Raw genomic sequence first — 16,413 nt, forward strand, 5'->3', positions numbered from 1 at the left:
CAAATGAAGAATAGAAAAGAGACATGACAAGACAAAGCATTACATGGCCATTACACAAAAAAACTAGCAGGCAGAGCAGATAGCAACAAGACCTGGCAATGGCTAAGAGCAGGAAAGTTGAAGAAAGAGAGGGGCTAATTCTGGCTGCACAAGACCAAGCCTGAAGAACAAATGGATACAACGCCAGAACTGAGAAGACAGCAACAGACAGCAAATGCTGCCTCTGCAAAGAAGCTGAAGAAACAGTGGACCACCTAGTCAGCTGCTGCAAGAAGATCACACATGTGTACTGACTACAAACAACAGCATGACAAAGTAGCAACAATAGTGCATTGGAATATCTGCAAGAAATGCCATTTGCCTGCAAGCAAGAACTGGTGGGACCACAAAACAGACAAAGTAATAGAAAATGAAGAAGCTAAAGTGCTCTGGGTCTTTAGAATTCAAACAGACAAACACCTGTCACACAACACCCCAGACTTAAGAATTGTTGATCAGAAAGGTGAAAAAAGTCTAGTTAGTGGACATTGCAATATTCCAGGTATACCCGAGAGAGCAGAATAGAAGAGAAAGGACTGGAGAAAATCACAAAATACAAAGATCTACAAATAGAAATAGAACAACTATGGCAAAAGAAAGCAAAGATAGTATCGACAGTAATAGGCGCCTTGGGTGCATCCCAAAACATCTGGAGCATCACTTGAAGACCATCGGCATTGACAAAATCACTGCCAATCAATTGCAAAAGGCAGCTTTACTTGGAACAGCTTACATCCTGCGACAGTACCTTTAACACCATCAAACAACAACATCTGCCTATCCCAGATCTTTGGGAAGGACTCGACAGGTGGATAAAAATGCCAAATCCAGTCTAAGCAACTGGCTGGCTGTGGGACTAATAATAATAATAATTTAAACTTTATGCTGGCTGACTCCCAATGACTCTAGGTGGCTCACAACAATCAAATAAAGAAATTACAATAAAATCAGTAAAAGATAAAAGATGGCAAGCATGACAGATCAGATGGAATGAAGCAAAGGGTCTCACTTTCCCTCACCAATAGTCTGGGTGAAGAGACAGGTCTTCAGTGCTTTTCTGAACAACAGCAGAGGGGGGGGGCCATTCAGATCTCAGGGGAAACCTTATTTCAGAGGGCAGGCACTGCTATAGAGAAGGTGTGCTTCCGGGGTCTCAATAGATGACATTGTTTAATCAAAGGAACCTAGAGCATGCCAATCCTTCACAATTAAAGTCATTAGGTGGGTGCTATGGGAGACAGGTAGTCCCTCAAGTAACCAGGTCCTGTGCCATGTAGGGCTTTATAGGTAACAACCAGCACTTTGAATCGCACCTGGAAGGAAATTCTCAACCAATGCAGCTCATGAGGCAGAGGTGTTACATGGGCATACTGAGGCATTCGCATCACTTCTCGTGCCGCTGCATTCTTAAAGGGCAACTGCATGTAGAGCACATTGCAGTAGTCAAGTAACGAGGTAACTAGGGCATGGGTCACTGTCTGAAGAGACCCCTGATCTAGGAAACAGCACAATTGGCACACCAGATGAAGTTATGCAAAGGCCTTCCTGGCCACACTTGCCACCTGCTCTCTGAGCAGGAGCTGAGAATCCAGGAAGACCCTCAGCTTGCGCACCAACCTTGAAGGGGGAAGTGCTACCCCATCCAAGGTCAAAGATGGAATATCCCAGATCTGGGTTGTCCAAATACCACTTGGTAGGATTGAATCAGAGACAGTTCCTCCCCATCCAAACTCACACAGCCTGCAGGCACTTGGACAGAATCTGGTCAGCCTCACTTGGCTGGCCTGGGTCAAAAGAGTGGCTATTATCAGCATACTGATGATTGTTGTTGTTGTTGTTGTTTAGTCGTTAAGTCGTGTCCGACTCTTCGTGACCCCATGAACCATATTGCGCCAGGCCTTCCTGTCCTTCACTGCCTCCCTGAGTTTGCTCAGTTTCATGCTCATTGCTTCAGTGATGCTATCTAACCATCTCATCCTCTGCCGTCCTCTTCTCCTTTTGCCTTCAATCTTTCCCAGCATCAGGGTCTTCTCCAAAGAGATCTCTCTTCGCATTAGGTGGCCAAAATATCTGAGCTTGAGCTTCATTATCGATCCTTCCAATGAGCAATCAGGGTTGATTTCCTTTAAGATTGACTGGTTTGACCTCCTAGCAGTCCAGGGGACTCTCAAGAGTCTTCTCCAGCACCACAGTTCAAAGGCATCAATTCTTCGGTGCTCGGCCTTTTTATGGTCCAGCTCTCACAGCCATACATTACTACTGGAAAAACCATAGCTTTGACTATGCGGATCTTTGTCGGCAAGGTGACGTCTCTGCTTTTTAATATGCTATCTAGGCTTGCCATAGCTTGCCTCCCAAGGAGCAAGCGTCTTTTAATTTCATGGCTGCAGTCTCCGTCTGCGGTGATCTTGGAGCCCAAATAAATGAAGTCTGTTACTGCTTCCATTTCTACCCCTTCTATTTGCCAGGAATTGATGGGTCCAGATGCCATGATCTTAGTTTTTTTAATGTTGAGTTTCAAGCCAGCTTTTGCACTCTCCTCTTTCACCCTCATCAAGAGGCTCTTTAGTTCTTCTTCACTTTCTGCCATTAGGGTGGTATCGTCTGCATATCTGAGGTTGTTGATGATTCTCCCTGCAATCTTAATTCCGGCTTGTGATTCTTCCAGCCTGGCATTTCTCATGATGTACTCTGCATATAGGTTAAATAAGCAGGGTGACAGTATACAGCCTTGTCGTACACCTTTCCCTATTTTGAACCAATCGGTTGTTCCATGACCGGTTCTAACTGTTGCTTCTTGGCCCGCATACAGATTTCTCAGGAGACAGGTAAGGTGGTCTGGTACTCCCATCTCTTTAAGAATTTGCCACAGTTTGTTGTGATCCACACAATCAAAGGCTTTTGCATAGTCAATGAAGCAGAAGTAGATATTTTTCTGGAACTCTTGTGCTTTCTCCATGATCCAGCGAATGTTGGCGATTTGATCTCTAGTTCCTCTGCCTCTTCGAAACCCAGCTTGTACATCTGGTAGTTCTCAGTTCACATACTGCTGAAGCCTAGCTTGTAGGATTTTGAGCATAACCTTGCTAGCATGTGAAATGAGTGCAATTGTGCGATAGTTTGAGCATTCTTTGGCGTTGCCCTTCTTTGGAATTGGAACGTAAACTGACCTTTTCCAATCCCGTGGCCACTGTTGCGTTTTCCAAACTTGCTGGCATATTGAGTGCAGCACTTTAACACCATCATCTTTTAGTATTTTAAATAACTCAGCTGGAATACTGTCATCTCCACTAGCTTTGTTGTTAGCAATGCTTCCTAAGGCCCACTTGACTTCACTCTCTAGGATGTCTGGCTCAAGGTCAGTGATCACACCAGCGTGGACATCAGGGACATTAAGATCTTTCTTGTAGAGTTCTTCTGTGTATTCTTGCCACCTCTTCTTAATCTCTTCTGCTTCTGTTAGGTCCCTGCCTTTTTTGTCCTTTATCATGCCCATCTTTGCACTAAACGTTCCTTTCATATCTCCAATTTTCTTGTAGAGATCTCTAGTCTTCCCCATTCTATTGTTTTCCTCAATTTCTTTGCATTGTTCATTTAAGAAGGCCTTCTTATCTCTCCTGGCTATTCTCTGGAAATCTGCATTCAGTTGCTTATATCTTTCCCTTTCACCCTTGCTTTTCGCATTCCTTCTTTCCACAGCTATTTGTAAAGCCTCATCAGACAGCCATTTTGCTTTCTTGCATTTCTTTTTCTTTGGGATGGTTTTAGTTGCTGCCTCCTGTACAATGTTACGGACCTCCGTCCATAGTTCTTCAGGCACTCTGTCTACCAAATCTAATCCTCTAAATCTATTCATCACCTTCACTGTGTACTCACAAGGAATATGATCTAAGTCATACCTGAGTGGTCTAGTGGTTTTCCCTACATTCTTCAATTTAAGCCTAAATTTTGCAGTAAGAAGCTCATGATCTGAGCCACAGTCAGCTCCTGGTCTTGTTTTTACTGTCTGTATAGAGCTTCTCCATCTTTGGCTGCAAAGTATATAATCAATCTGGTTTCGGTATTGACCATCTGGTGATGTCCATGTGTAGAGTCGTCTCTTGTGTTGTTGGAAAAGAGTGTTTGCTATGACTAGCTTGTTCTCTTGACAGAACTCTATTAGCCTTTGCCCTGCTTCATTTTGTACTCCAAGGCCAAATTTGCCTGTTATTCCGATTACTCCTTGACTTCCTACTTTAGCATTCCAATCCCCTATGATGAAAAGGACATCTTTTTGGTGCTAGTTCTAGAAGGTGTTGTAGGTCTTCATAGAAGCGGTCAACTTCAGCTTCTTCAGCATCAGTGGTTGGGGCATAGACTTGGATGACTGTGATATTGAATGGTTTGCCTTGGATATGCACTGAGATCATTCTGTCGTTTTTGAGGTTGTACCCCATTACTGCCTTTCCCACTCTCTTATTGACTATGAGTGCAACTCCATTTCTTCTAAGGGTTTCTTGCCCACAGTAGTAGATATAATGGTCACCCGAATTAAATTCACCCATTCCCGTCCATTTCAGTTCGCTGATTCCCAAGATGTCGACGTTCAATCTTGTCATCTCATGTTTGACCACATCCAGCTTGCCTTGGTTCATAGATCTTACATTCCAGGTACCTATACAATATTGTTCTTTACAGCATCGGACCTTCTTTTCGCTTCCAGATACATCCACAGCTGAACGTCCTTTCGGCTTTGGCCCAGCCGCTTCACTCTTTCTGGAGCTACTTGGAAATGCCCTCCGCTCTTCCCCAGTAGCATATTGGACACCTTCCGACCTGAGGGGCTCATCTTCCGGCATCATATCTTTTAGCCTTTTAACATTGTCCATGGGGTTTTCTTGGCAAGGATACTGGAGTGGGTTGCCATTTCCTTCTCCAGTGGACCACATTTTGTCAGAACTCTCTGTCATGACCTGTCCGTCTTGGGTGGCCCTGCACGGTATAGCTCATGGCTTCACTGAGTTACGCAAGCCCCTTCGCCACGACAAGGCAGTGATCCATGAAGGGGATACTGATGATACTGAACCCCAAACCGGCAGATGATCTCACCCAGCGGTTTCATGTAGAAAAGGAGGGGGGAGAGAGTAGGACCCTGCAGCACCCCACACAGGAAGGGCCTAGGGAGCAATCTCTCCCGCCCTAACCAGCACCAACTAGAACTGGCCCCAGGAAAAAAAAGAGAACCGTCATAAAACTGTGCCCTCAATCCCCAACCCATAGAACTGGCTGAGAAGGATACCATGGTTGATGGTATTGAAAGACATTAAGAGATCAAGGAGTACAAGGATGGATGAATCACTTCTATCCTGGCTCTACCACAGGACATCAATGAGCATGACCAAGGCTGTCTCAGTACTAAATCCCAGCCTGAAATCTGACTGAAACAGGTTTAGATAACCCGTTTCCTCTGGGTTCTCAACAGCTACAGACTAACCACCTTCTCAGCAACCTTCCCCTAAAATGTTGGAGACTGGTCAGTAGTTTTTGAAAACCTCTGGGCCTGCCATTTTCACCTGCATAACATTTGATGTATTCAGTTTTTGACACCTGATACAGCAAAGTTGCTTAATATGCTTTGGTTGCTTCATATCTAGATTATTGAAACAACTTACTGGCAAGTCTCCCCTCTTCTGGTCCAGGTTTAAAATACTGCAGGTCGGGTTGTTTTAAATATTCTCTTTTTTTCCACATGTTTTAATACACCTCAGAGCCCTGCACTGGCTACCAATTAGGGCCAAGTGCCACTATAAAATCTTTGGCCTTTTGGACACTGTGGTACAGTATACCTTCCTATCTATCTATACTGTTAGCAGGTATGTCCACCTAAAATCTACTCAGCCAGCCTCCTTGGCAGTTTTGGCTCTTCCTCCTATGACAGCAAATTTGGGGTTGATCTAGTCCCAGAGTTTTGGAGTTGGCTCCCTCTTACTCGTCAGATGACAATTTTTTGTTCTTTCAATCTGGGCTTAAAACTTTTCAATTCTGAGGAATAGAGGATTTGTGATTTTGAGTGGAGAGTTGTGGCTTCTGGACTGGTCTCAGGCCTCTCTGACTTTTATATTGTATATGGCTTAATTTTACTTGAATTAATTAGTTATATATTAGTAGGTTTTATAGGTCAGGTTTATTATTTTTATTGTAGAGTGATTACCTGTTTGCTATTCCATTGTTTCCGTTAGAATTAGAACTGCCTAAGTTGTAATATATCCACTTTACATTATTGTATATACTAATTTAATTGATACTCCTTTATTTCTGTTCTTTGCATATATTTATGAGATATAAATGCATATCATTATATAATAATAATTATTACCAATGCAACACCATTGTTTTGAGAACTGCATTGGTTACCACTTGGTCTCTGAGTACAATTCAGGGTGCTGGTTTTTACTTAAACCTTTCTTGGTTCAAGGTCTGGATATCTGTGGGACCATTTTGTCCTACTAACATCTTCCCACTTGATAAGATGGTGTAGGGTGGGTTTTCTATATCCTCTCACTCAGGGATTACCATTTTCAGGGGCTGCAAATGCATGTCTTTTCAATCGTTGCCCCTTTCCTTTGGAATTTCTGGATGGCCCTTTCCCTTTTGGAATTTAGAAAGTCTATAAAGGTTGGCTATTCCAATAGGCCCTGGAGGTGGAATGATTGGTTCCTCTATCTTTTTTTTTTTTTATAATACATTGATTAAGTTTTGAGAAAAAACAATAAAAACTAAGAAGAACTAATGTTAAGAAAAAGAAGAAGAAAAGAAAAGTTGAAAAGAAGAAAATAGTAAAGATTAAAAGTGCAAAAAGGAAAAACAAAAAACAAAAAGAAAGAATGAATTGACTTCCGACCCTTTTCACAACAGATATAAGTAACAGATTGATTCCTCTATCAATGAAAGTTTTTTAAAAATTTAGTGAAGTTGATTATGATGTATTCCTTGCCCTACATATAGTTTCTAATGGAGCTAAATGGATTCTGTATTTTGTTTTAGTATGAATTTATTTATTTATTTGTTAGATAGATTTATATGGCTACTTCATCAACATGTGAATTTTGAAGGCTGGGAGTCAATTTTGATTGGAGCAGCCTATAAGCTTTGGAAATAAACAAATGATAGAATTTTGGTATAACCTTTTTTTTCAATTATAAACTGAATCATATCCACTTGTGTCCATATATGGCCAGAGAGGAATTATTATCAAATCTGATTCCTCCTTTTTGCTAGAACCCTCTACATACCCTCCAAACTTGCTCCTGAGTTGAGGTATTAAGCTTGCATAGTGTTGTATATAAAAGCGTTTTGTAGAATTTGTTAAATGTTAAATAGTGATTGCCATTCTCAAATGTTTATGAGAAATATTTCCATTAACACATGAAACTGAAACCAAAGTTAATTGGGGATGGAGGGAGATACAGCATTGTTAAGAAAAACTCCTTGATGAACATTCTGGTTTTGCATAGCATTGGCTTTTTTAATACTCAATCTATAGAATTATTTTAAAAAGTTCATCAGCTGTCTAATGATTTGTATACTGACTTATTTGGTTTGTTTGGGGGATCAGATTGTTTTGGAAGTTTCATGCAGGCAAAGATAGAAACAACTACTTGAATTATTTTGTGCTTCTGTTTCCACTGTGTTGAGGAAGACAATCTCCTATATTATTTCATGCTTTCAGAAAAAATACAGGTATTCCTTGACTTATGACCACAACAGAACCAGAAAATTCATCATTAAGTGGTATGGTCATTAAGCGAGGTATCACATGACCGCACCTGATTTTATGACATTTTTTGCGGTGGTCGTTAAGCAAATCACCGTGATCATTAAGTGAATCACATAGTCATTAAACAAATCACATGGTCGTTAAGTGGATCGTGCAGTTCCCCATTGACTTTGCTTGTTGGAAGCTGGCTGTGAAGGTTGCAAATAGCGATCACGTAACCCTGGGACCCTGCAACCGTCATAAATATATGCCAGTTGCCAAGTACCCGAATTTTGATCATGTGACCGCAGGGATGCTGCGATGGTTGTAAGTGCGAGAACTGGTCATAAATAACTTTTTTCAGTGCTGTTATAACTTCAAACAGTCGCTAAACAAGTGTTCGTAGGTCGAGGACTACCTGTGTAATGATAATTCCAATTCTCTGATAATATTATGTTGCCTTTAACATAATCCTGTATTGCATTCGACAGACTGTATTTGTTTGTTTGTTTCATAATAGATTGAATTGTGAGGATCTAATTCTACTCCGTTTTTTTCAGGACTTATAATCTCTCTTCAGCTTCTCCGTGGAGAAATGGAACAAATTCGAAGAGAATATCCTATTATCTTTAACAGAGGGGTTGCTATTACAAGAAAAATAGGGTTCCCAGATGTGATCATGCCTGGTAAGTGAATGAAAGTTCCATTTATTCATTTACAGCACTTATTTAACTCTGGTCTTTATCACTGCAAATAGTACTATAAAATAAATATTAAAGAAAAGATGTAGCTGATTTAATTGCAAATAGTAATATTTTACTAAAAATAACTTGTCAGAAATAATGTTTATTCAGAAAAGTCCTTTTTAGTCTTTTTTTCGATGAAACCCCTTCCTTATAACTTGTGTACAATTATAACTCCCATTGTAACTTGATAATGCTTGCTGCTCTACTCCTCCCATAATAGAAGAAAATAAGATAGGGTAAAACAGACTGTATTAATATATAAAGAAAACTGCAGTTAGACGCCAACTTAGGTTTTAAGTCTGGGACTGAATTGTTTTTATAGATGGTTTTAATGCAGTACTTTTTCTATCTAAATGTTACTTTAGATGCTATGAGCATGCTTTAGAAGTCCGTCTTAAATTAAGAATGAGTGCATTTATATAATATATGATTTTAAGCCACAGGTGTGCATTAGTGTAAGAAAGCTTGTATTAGTAAGGATTATGTTACTCATGAAATACCTTTTGTGAGCCCAACAGGATTTCAACATGGTTTTCTTGGAATAGCAGTTCTTAATGTGATATGGCAAACTGCTTTCAGAATGAAAGTGGTTTCAAAAGCACTTTGATCGTGTATCAGCTTTTCAGCAAACAAACATTTCCATTGTTTTGGTTCCTCATTGAAACATTTGACCTTCATCTTCTTTTAGCAGTTCAAGAAATCAATTACAGTATCACAATTAGCAATTATAACAGGTTAAAAAAGGTATGTGTTAGGTATTTACAAGTAATTTTTTAGTCCTCTGTCACTACAGAATTTTAGTACGAGGAGCTTTTTTAAATAATAAAAAAGGGCAGTGACAGATAAAATTTAACTGAATTTGTTTAGTGTTTCATTATATTGTTGCTTTGTTAATGTACCATGATAATTTTATATTAAAGGATAATATAGGATTATGATAAATGTCCCATTCAAAACATTTAGAGGGTACAGTTTCATTTAACTTTTTGTTTTAAGCATGAAACTGCTGATTCAAGCGTCAAGCAGTATTTTACATTTAAAACAGGTGTTCTGAGCTTGGTACATTTCCAAAATGTAGGAAAACAGCCCATTCTGTTTTTGAAAAAGGAATTTTCTGCTTTAATAGGGCACTTCATGAAATTTTACACTCAAAGTGTTTCAAAATGAATCTTTTTCCAATTCCTAGAATAGTACAAAAATCAGATAAATCTGATTGACTCTACTAATTATGAGTACTTGATACAGTGTGAAATACTGGCAACTCTGTATTGAATGGAAACATTCTGTGGTTTAGTTAAATGTTGAATTGAAACCCAGACCTATTTGTTTTCCATGGAATGGTCTTCCATGGAATTTTAAATAAAAGATAACAATTTGTTTCTTGTACTACTACTTGTCATACCAGCACTGCACAGTTTAAGTTTACAGCTGCATTTTTGACATTGTGCCTTGCTCAAGTTAGAATTAACTCTATTGCAGATTGTAAAAATTATTTCTTAATCTCAATTTTAAGAGAAAGGAAATTATTTCTATATCACTGGTAGAGTCATAAAGTCAAAGAACATTAAACCAGACTGTGCAGAGAACATCACTCTTAGCTTCATATACAGAGCCTAGTGCAGTACTCCTAAATACAGGTAGTTCCCGCTTAACAACCATTCATTTAACGATGATGTGAAGTTACGATGGCCTTGGAAAGGGTGCTTTATGGCCTGTAAGGCACTTCTGGCTGTCATAAAACGTCATGCCCCCCTGCAGTCATGTGGCTGCATTTTGGGTGGTTGGCAACTGGTTTGCATTGATGACCAGTTGCCAAGAGCCCCTGCAATCATGTGATCACCATTTGCAATCTTCTCTGCTGGCTTCCCCATGAAGTCAATAGGGAATCCTGCAGGGAAGGTTGCAAGCTGAGGGGACAGACGGGAGCCGAAATCCTTTTGCAGGCTGCAGGAACTGAGCTCAAATCTTTAGGATTTGAGCTCTGTTCCTGCAGCCTGCAGGATTTCCCCTCCGTGCACGGAGGGGAGGGGAACCTCTTGGCAACTGCAGGAACAGAGCTCAAATCCTGAAGATTTGAGCTCTATTCCTACAGCCCCAGGAAGGATTTCCCCTCCATGCATGGAGGGGAGGGGAAACCCTTCGGTGGGCTGCAGGAACATTTGAGAGTGAAAGGGCTGCCTGCCAGGAGGATTTCACTCTGTCCGCTTAATGATCCAGGAGATCGCTTAATGACCACAACTGGGAGTGCCTGAATTGCGGTCATTGAGTGAAGCTGTCATGTGGGCATCTTGCTTAATGACCGCTTCACTCAACGATCAAGATTTTGGTCCCAATTGTAGTCATTAAGCGAGGACTACCTGTATCCGGGCACTTGATGTTTTATCATTAAAGTAAAATTAGTGAAGTCTCCTTCAAGTTGTGCTTGACTCATGATGACTTAATGGACACATCCTTACAGTTTTCTTGGCAAAGTACAGAAGGAGTTTGACATTGCTTTCTTTCAGGATGCTTTTTTGATTTCTCACTTAGTCTATAGTCCTGGAATTACTTGGCAGTTTTCTATCCAAGCAGTATCCAACCTTGACCAGTGCTTAGCTTCTAAACTCTCAGCAGGTTGTGCCACAAGCTAAGAATTTTTATTATTAGAAGTTATGAGTGAGTGTAATATTCTGTAAGATTACATAACATTATTTAAGAAATTACCCAAGATATCTCTTTGGTTCTTGATTTTTATTCCATGTATGGACACATATTGCTAATTTATCTATTTGCAAACAAGTTTATATCTCAAAGAACATCTTTTCTCTTTTACTCAGCTGATGTATGTGGTATTTATTTTGAATGACTCATAAAAAGTATGTTTTTTATCATGTAACTGACAGTAATACTTGGTTTTATTTTTCTTGTCTAAATTTTCTTGGCACTTTGTTTACCTTCCCTTCATTCTCTCCTGTTAATGGCACAGAGGTGAAGATAGTTGGGTGTAAGTTGTCGCTTCATTGTGTTCTGACCATTTATTGCTTGCTGTTTTTCACATTTTCTACACCATATTTTATACCATAATTTTCACTGAATGTTTGAGATTCATAAATATAATATAAATCAACCATACAGATGGAGTATGCCAGAAAACACTTCCCATTACCCAGTGTCTTACACATTCTGACTAAACTAACTCTCTGAGCTGTGTTCAGACATTCATAGCTTCCCCCACCTCAGAGTGTTCTGCTTTCCTATGGGAGATACTTCTGAAGGGAACGGTTAGAAGGGAATACCACAATTCCAGATTTGTATTCTCTTGTCACTGTGTTGTGTTCATCAGTGTTTTTTGCCAGCTGAACAAATATTAGTGAATCAAATTCTCTATCCTTCCTGTTGCCCCCCCCCCAGTCCATCCCAAATAACTCTGAAAAAATGGGGGGAAATTAAGTTATGAAATAAGGACAAAAATACTTGAAGGAACTGTAGATCAGCCTAATTCCAGCTCAGTTTAGTTAAGAGATATCCTTGGAGTCCCCAGCAGCAAAAGGGCAAAGATGGTCACCGAGGAATAGCATTTCATTATTCTCCAGGGCAATCTATTTGGGAAAAAATATTTTTGTCTTGGAGCAGTAGGTGGCAACTCCCCAAGCCCTATCTCTCCTATTATGTCACTTTTTATTTATAAACCAAGTTTTAGGTTTTCTGTTGATGTTGCTACTGTTGCTGTTTTAATTTCCTGATGTTTGTATTACCCACATCCCTTTTCTATTTACTACATGGAGTCCAAACCTTTCAGGAATAGTGATTTGCTTGTTGTGAAATCATTGTAACATATATACATTTTCTTCAAAGAAAGGAAAGTTCTTCTGGTTTCAGCCATGAAGCTCTACACCTGTACTTTGCTTGTCTTCATGGATAACAAGTATATCTAAGGTTTATTAATTATATTATTGAAAAGGAGAACACAGTTTAATTCCAGATATATTTTCTAGAATACTTAGTCCTAATTAAGTGATATTTTTGACATATGATACATTTATTTTCATATATTCTCTTAAAAACAGTCTTCAAAATAGTAAATTATTATATATTAATATATTATTAAAAATTTCATGATATTTTGAAAACTAGTTGAGTCTGATGTTGTCAGCCCTCCCAGGTAAACCAAACAGGAAACATGACTAGATGAGCTAATTCTACTTTATTGTAAGACTACATTAACAGAATGTTGCAAGTCTAAAAGTACAAATCTCCCGCCCTTCCTATTTACTGCCTGAATAGTTAGGGTGGGTCCTTCCTAAGTTTCTTTTTCTGGCTGTTACTCTGTTGCAGACTCCTTTCTCTTTTATCTGATTGTTCCCTAGGTGGCATCTCTTCCTCCCCATCTTCCAAGGTCACCCTCACATTCCATCACAGATGTGAATGCTTTGACACTGTACGTGTAGACATTTTATTTTCCTGTTAATACATTATATAATATGCGCATAACTTCTTTGCAGTTTGAAGGGATTTCCGTTTTTCAGCCATGCCACGTAATGCATACTGGAACGAAATTGGATGTTTCATATCTAAATGTATAGATACACATTTGATTCCATTATGAGCATTAGTGTCATGCCTTCTTTGAAAGCTTTTTCATTAATGGGGAAAGACAAAGTCACAGCCTGTTAAGCATCACTTAATAAAGCAGATGGCTTGAGTACCACAAATATAAAGACAAGGAGGAAGACAAAGTCACAGCCCCTTAGGCATCACATAATAAAGCAGGTGGCTTGAGTGGCACAAATATAAATCTGGTTTCGTGCAAGGAAAAGGGCTTGACAGTGGTTTAGATAAAGAGATTGAGTCTTTTATGGGTCATAGAATGAAGAGGCATTTGAAAGTTCAAGTCAAGAAAGTATTAAATGTCTGAGGGCACAAAAATCAATTCCAATGTACAGTAGGAAAAAAAAAAAAGAATAAAAACCAATCAACCGGCAGAACTCACTTAACCTCCTGGCTTACAGCCTTCTCCACAAAGGGAAGATTGGAAACTGGACAGTAATTGTCCAGAACGGAAGGGTCCAGTGATGGCCTCTTGAGAAGAGAGTGCACCACTGCCTCCTTCAAGATCAGAGGGATCAAACCCTCCTTTAGAGGACAATACCTTGACCACCCAGAAAGGGCCAATATCTAACAAACAGGTGGCTGTGCTGACAGTTTGGAGGACCTTGTCTGCTTCAGAGTCCTTGAGGTTCTGTGAGCTTGGCTGTTTTCTTGCAAATGTTTCGTTACCTGGCTAGGTAACATCTTCAGTGCTAGAATGGAATGGAGTGTACTCTCTGTTTATATACAGTGGTATGCCCTGCAAGTGTTGGTGGGGGTGGGGGTTTTGTTTTGCTTTATTTTTTCCCTCTGGTAGTTCCTTGATTAGGGTATTGTTTACTACTGATTGTATGTCTGGTGATAATCTTGGTGTTAATCTCTGCTTGTCTGGGTGATGACTGCTGGTGAGGAGAGGTTCTGGTCTTTTGTTTTCCTTTTTATTGTCTCTCTTGAATAGCGTGTAGATGTTGTTTATCTCTATGTGCCTGTTGATGGCTGCCTTGTCTGAATACCAAGCTTCCAGGAATTCCCTCGCATTTTTGGATTTAGCTTGGTCTAAGATGCTAACAGTTTCCCAGTTGAAACTGTGGTTAAGTCTGTCCATGTGTTAGATTAAGGAGTTTCAGTCGTATCTTCTTGATAAAGTTGCGTGGATATCCATTTTGTTGAAAGATGTATAGGTGGTCTGTTTCCTTTCTCTGCTGTTCTGGGTTGCTGCAGTGCGTTTGTGCTCATTTGAATAATGTTCTTACACAGTTCCTCTTGTGGGAGGTTGGGTTGTTACTTTGGTAATGGAGTACTTGATTAGTGTGGGTTGTCTTCCGATAGACTTGGATTTCTAATTTCCCCACTTCGTCGGGAATCACAGAATCAAATTCACTCCAGATAATCTCACAAGGCTGTGCCTTAGGCAATTCACTTGGTCCTGCCCAGTCAGAGTCTAACTCTGAATGAATCTGAGTGACTTTATCGCCAGATAGCATGAATACTCGTCACTATAACCCTGCAGGTGATCCAGCCACCCTCCAGCAGGGAATAGGTCACTCTAAACAGATCCACTGGATGGCTTTCGGCAGACACAATCATGGCAGAGAAATAACAGCACTTCGCTGCCCTTGTTGCCACGTTATAGGCCTAAATATGGGCTCTTACTCATGTTCAGCCAGATTCACTCTTTGTCTTTCTCCAGTGGTGCTCCAGGCATTGCTTCTGGTGCTTCATCTTCTGGAGCTCCTCAGAAAACTAAGGTGCTCCCCTGAATCAGCACACACAGAGAGTCCACATAGGAGCAATCTGGTGCAGGGCCTCAGTCACCCATCTATTCCAGGCCTGGGGTTAGTGTGTTTGTGGAGACCTTGTAAATTTTTAGTTGTTATGGCTGCTTTTTAATCCAGGCTCTATGGTTTGTTGTTATGTTTTTAACTGTTTCAATTGTATATTTTGATGTTGTAAGCTGCCCAGAGTCTTTTGGAATGGGGGCCATAATAAATCTAAATAATAATAATAATTCCTTTTTAATGTAACCATTTCCCCCATATTTGAAAGAATACAATTAATAGCAGCTTGTCTAATTTCTGCCCCCCTTATTAGGTTTTCAGACCACCTGTTTTGCCTGGATTGTGTATGCACTCCTAGACCTACCTCAGCTACTCATGCTCTTTCTGATGTGCCTGGGCATGTTTAGGATGACTGCCCACAAAACAATTGATATGGGTAGTCCTGGAGCTCTCGGTTTGCACAAACATCTGTTTCTAAAACAGTCTTAGGGACTTGACTGAAAGCAAGTTCATGCAACTGTTGCACATGCATCAGGTTTCAGATGTCTTCTTCAGTCTTGGTTCCAGCTATTTACTTCCACTCCTCACATGCATCACATATCTAGCGACCATAGGTCTGGAATGTTTCCTAGGGCTTTTTCCAGGCATTCTCAAATTTCTGTTCAGCATTTTCCAGAGTAAGTCCCACTGGATTTTGCCCTGTCCCCAAACAGCTTATATTTCTTCAACTACCTCTTTTTTTCCAAACAGTCACTAGTCTCTACAGAGGTATCTTTGGACACAGTGTATATAAAGTTTATGGAGAATTTGATAGTGGATACATGCTCTCTCAGAATTTGCCAAGGAGAAATCAGCATCTTCTCCATCTTTGTAATTATCACATCAGCTTCTTTCTATGGGAGAGGCATTGTGGTAAGCAGTGAACTGGAATTTTGGATATGTATCCTGGCTGTCTCAGCTTCATGGGCAAGTTGGATTTTCTTCTCCTTTATCTGAGGCTTTTCTTGCTGTCATTCCATCTGGAGCTTCTCCCACTCCTGTTCTTGTTCCATCTCCATTTCCAACTTCCTTTATTCAAGTTTGAAATTAAAATACACTGTATCATAGGGATCTACCTACATGCCTCATTTGAGTCCTATTTGGCATCCCAGTTGACTGACTGACTGTTCACTCTCTGCTACTAACATTTTAGTTTTTAACTACCTCCTGTTTAGGGTTGGGATTGTGAGTAACTTTGTCTTCTCTTAGGAGCATGCATTAAATTAAGCTCTATTATGACTATATTCCCCAAAACAAATAAAATAACATGTGTTTGCTTGGCCTGTTTGCCCTAGCATCTTCCCCTACCCTATTTTTCTTACCCAAAAAGGTAAAATGAAAAGTGGAAAAAACAACAACCCTAAATGTGTCATGTGATTACTAGAGTTGCTACTTGTGTTCAAAGATTCGCTTGTTGCCACCATGTAATGGATCTGATGCTGGATCTACCCCATCCAACCAGGACACCCTGGGCTGATGGATGCAGCAGTTATTTCCTTCAGTTGGTATA

General features: G+C 40.0%; 1 protein-coding gene across 1 annotated transcript in view; it reads left to right on the forward strand.

Moving 5' to 3' along the window:
- Positions 1–16,413, forward strand: part of DOCK3 (dedicator of cytokinesis 3) — a 226,422-nt gene that overhangs the window by 64,334 nt on the left and 145,675 nt on the right. The window contains exon 14 of the mRNA XM_088134686.1: positions 8,335–8,460. Coding sequence (XP_087990812.1) covers positions 8,335–8,460 — 126 coding nt within the window. The remainder of the gene's footprint in view (positions 1–8,334; positions 8,461–16,413) is intronic.

Source organism: Python bivittatus, unplaced genomic scaffold (genome assembly GCF_059951505.1).
Source record: "Python bivittatus isolate LINGU-HERP-01145 unplaced genomic scaffold, Pbiv_v1 ctg000080_np1212, whole genome shotgun sequence".
Lineage (NCBI taxonomy): Eukaryota > Metazoa > Chordata > Lepidosauria > Squamata > Pythonidae > Python > Python bivittatus.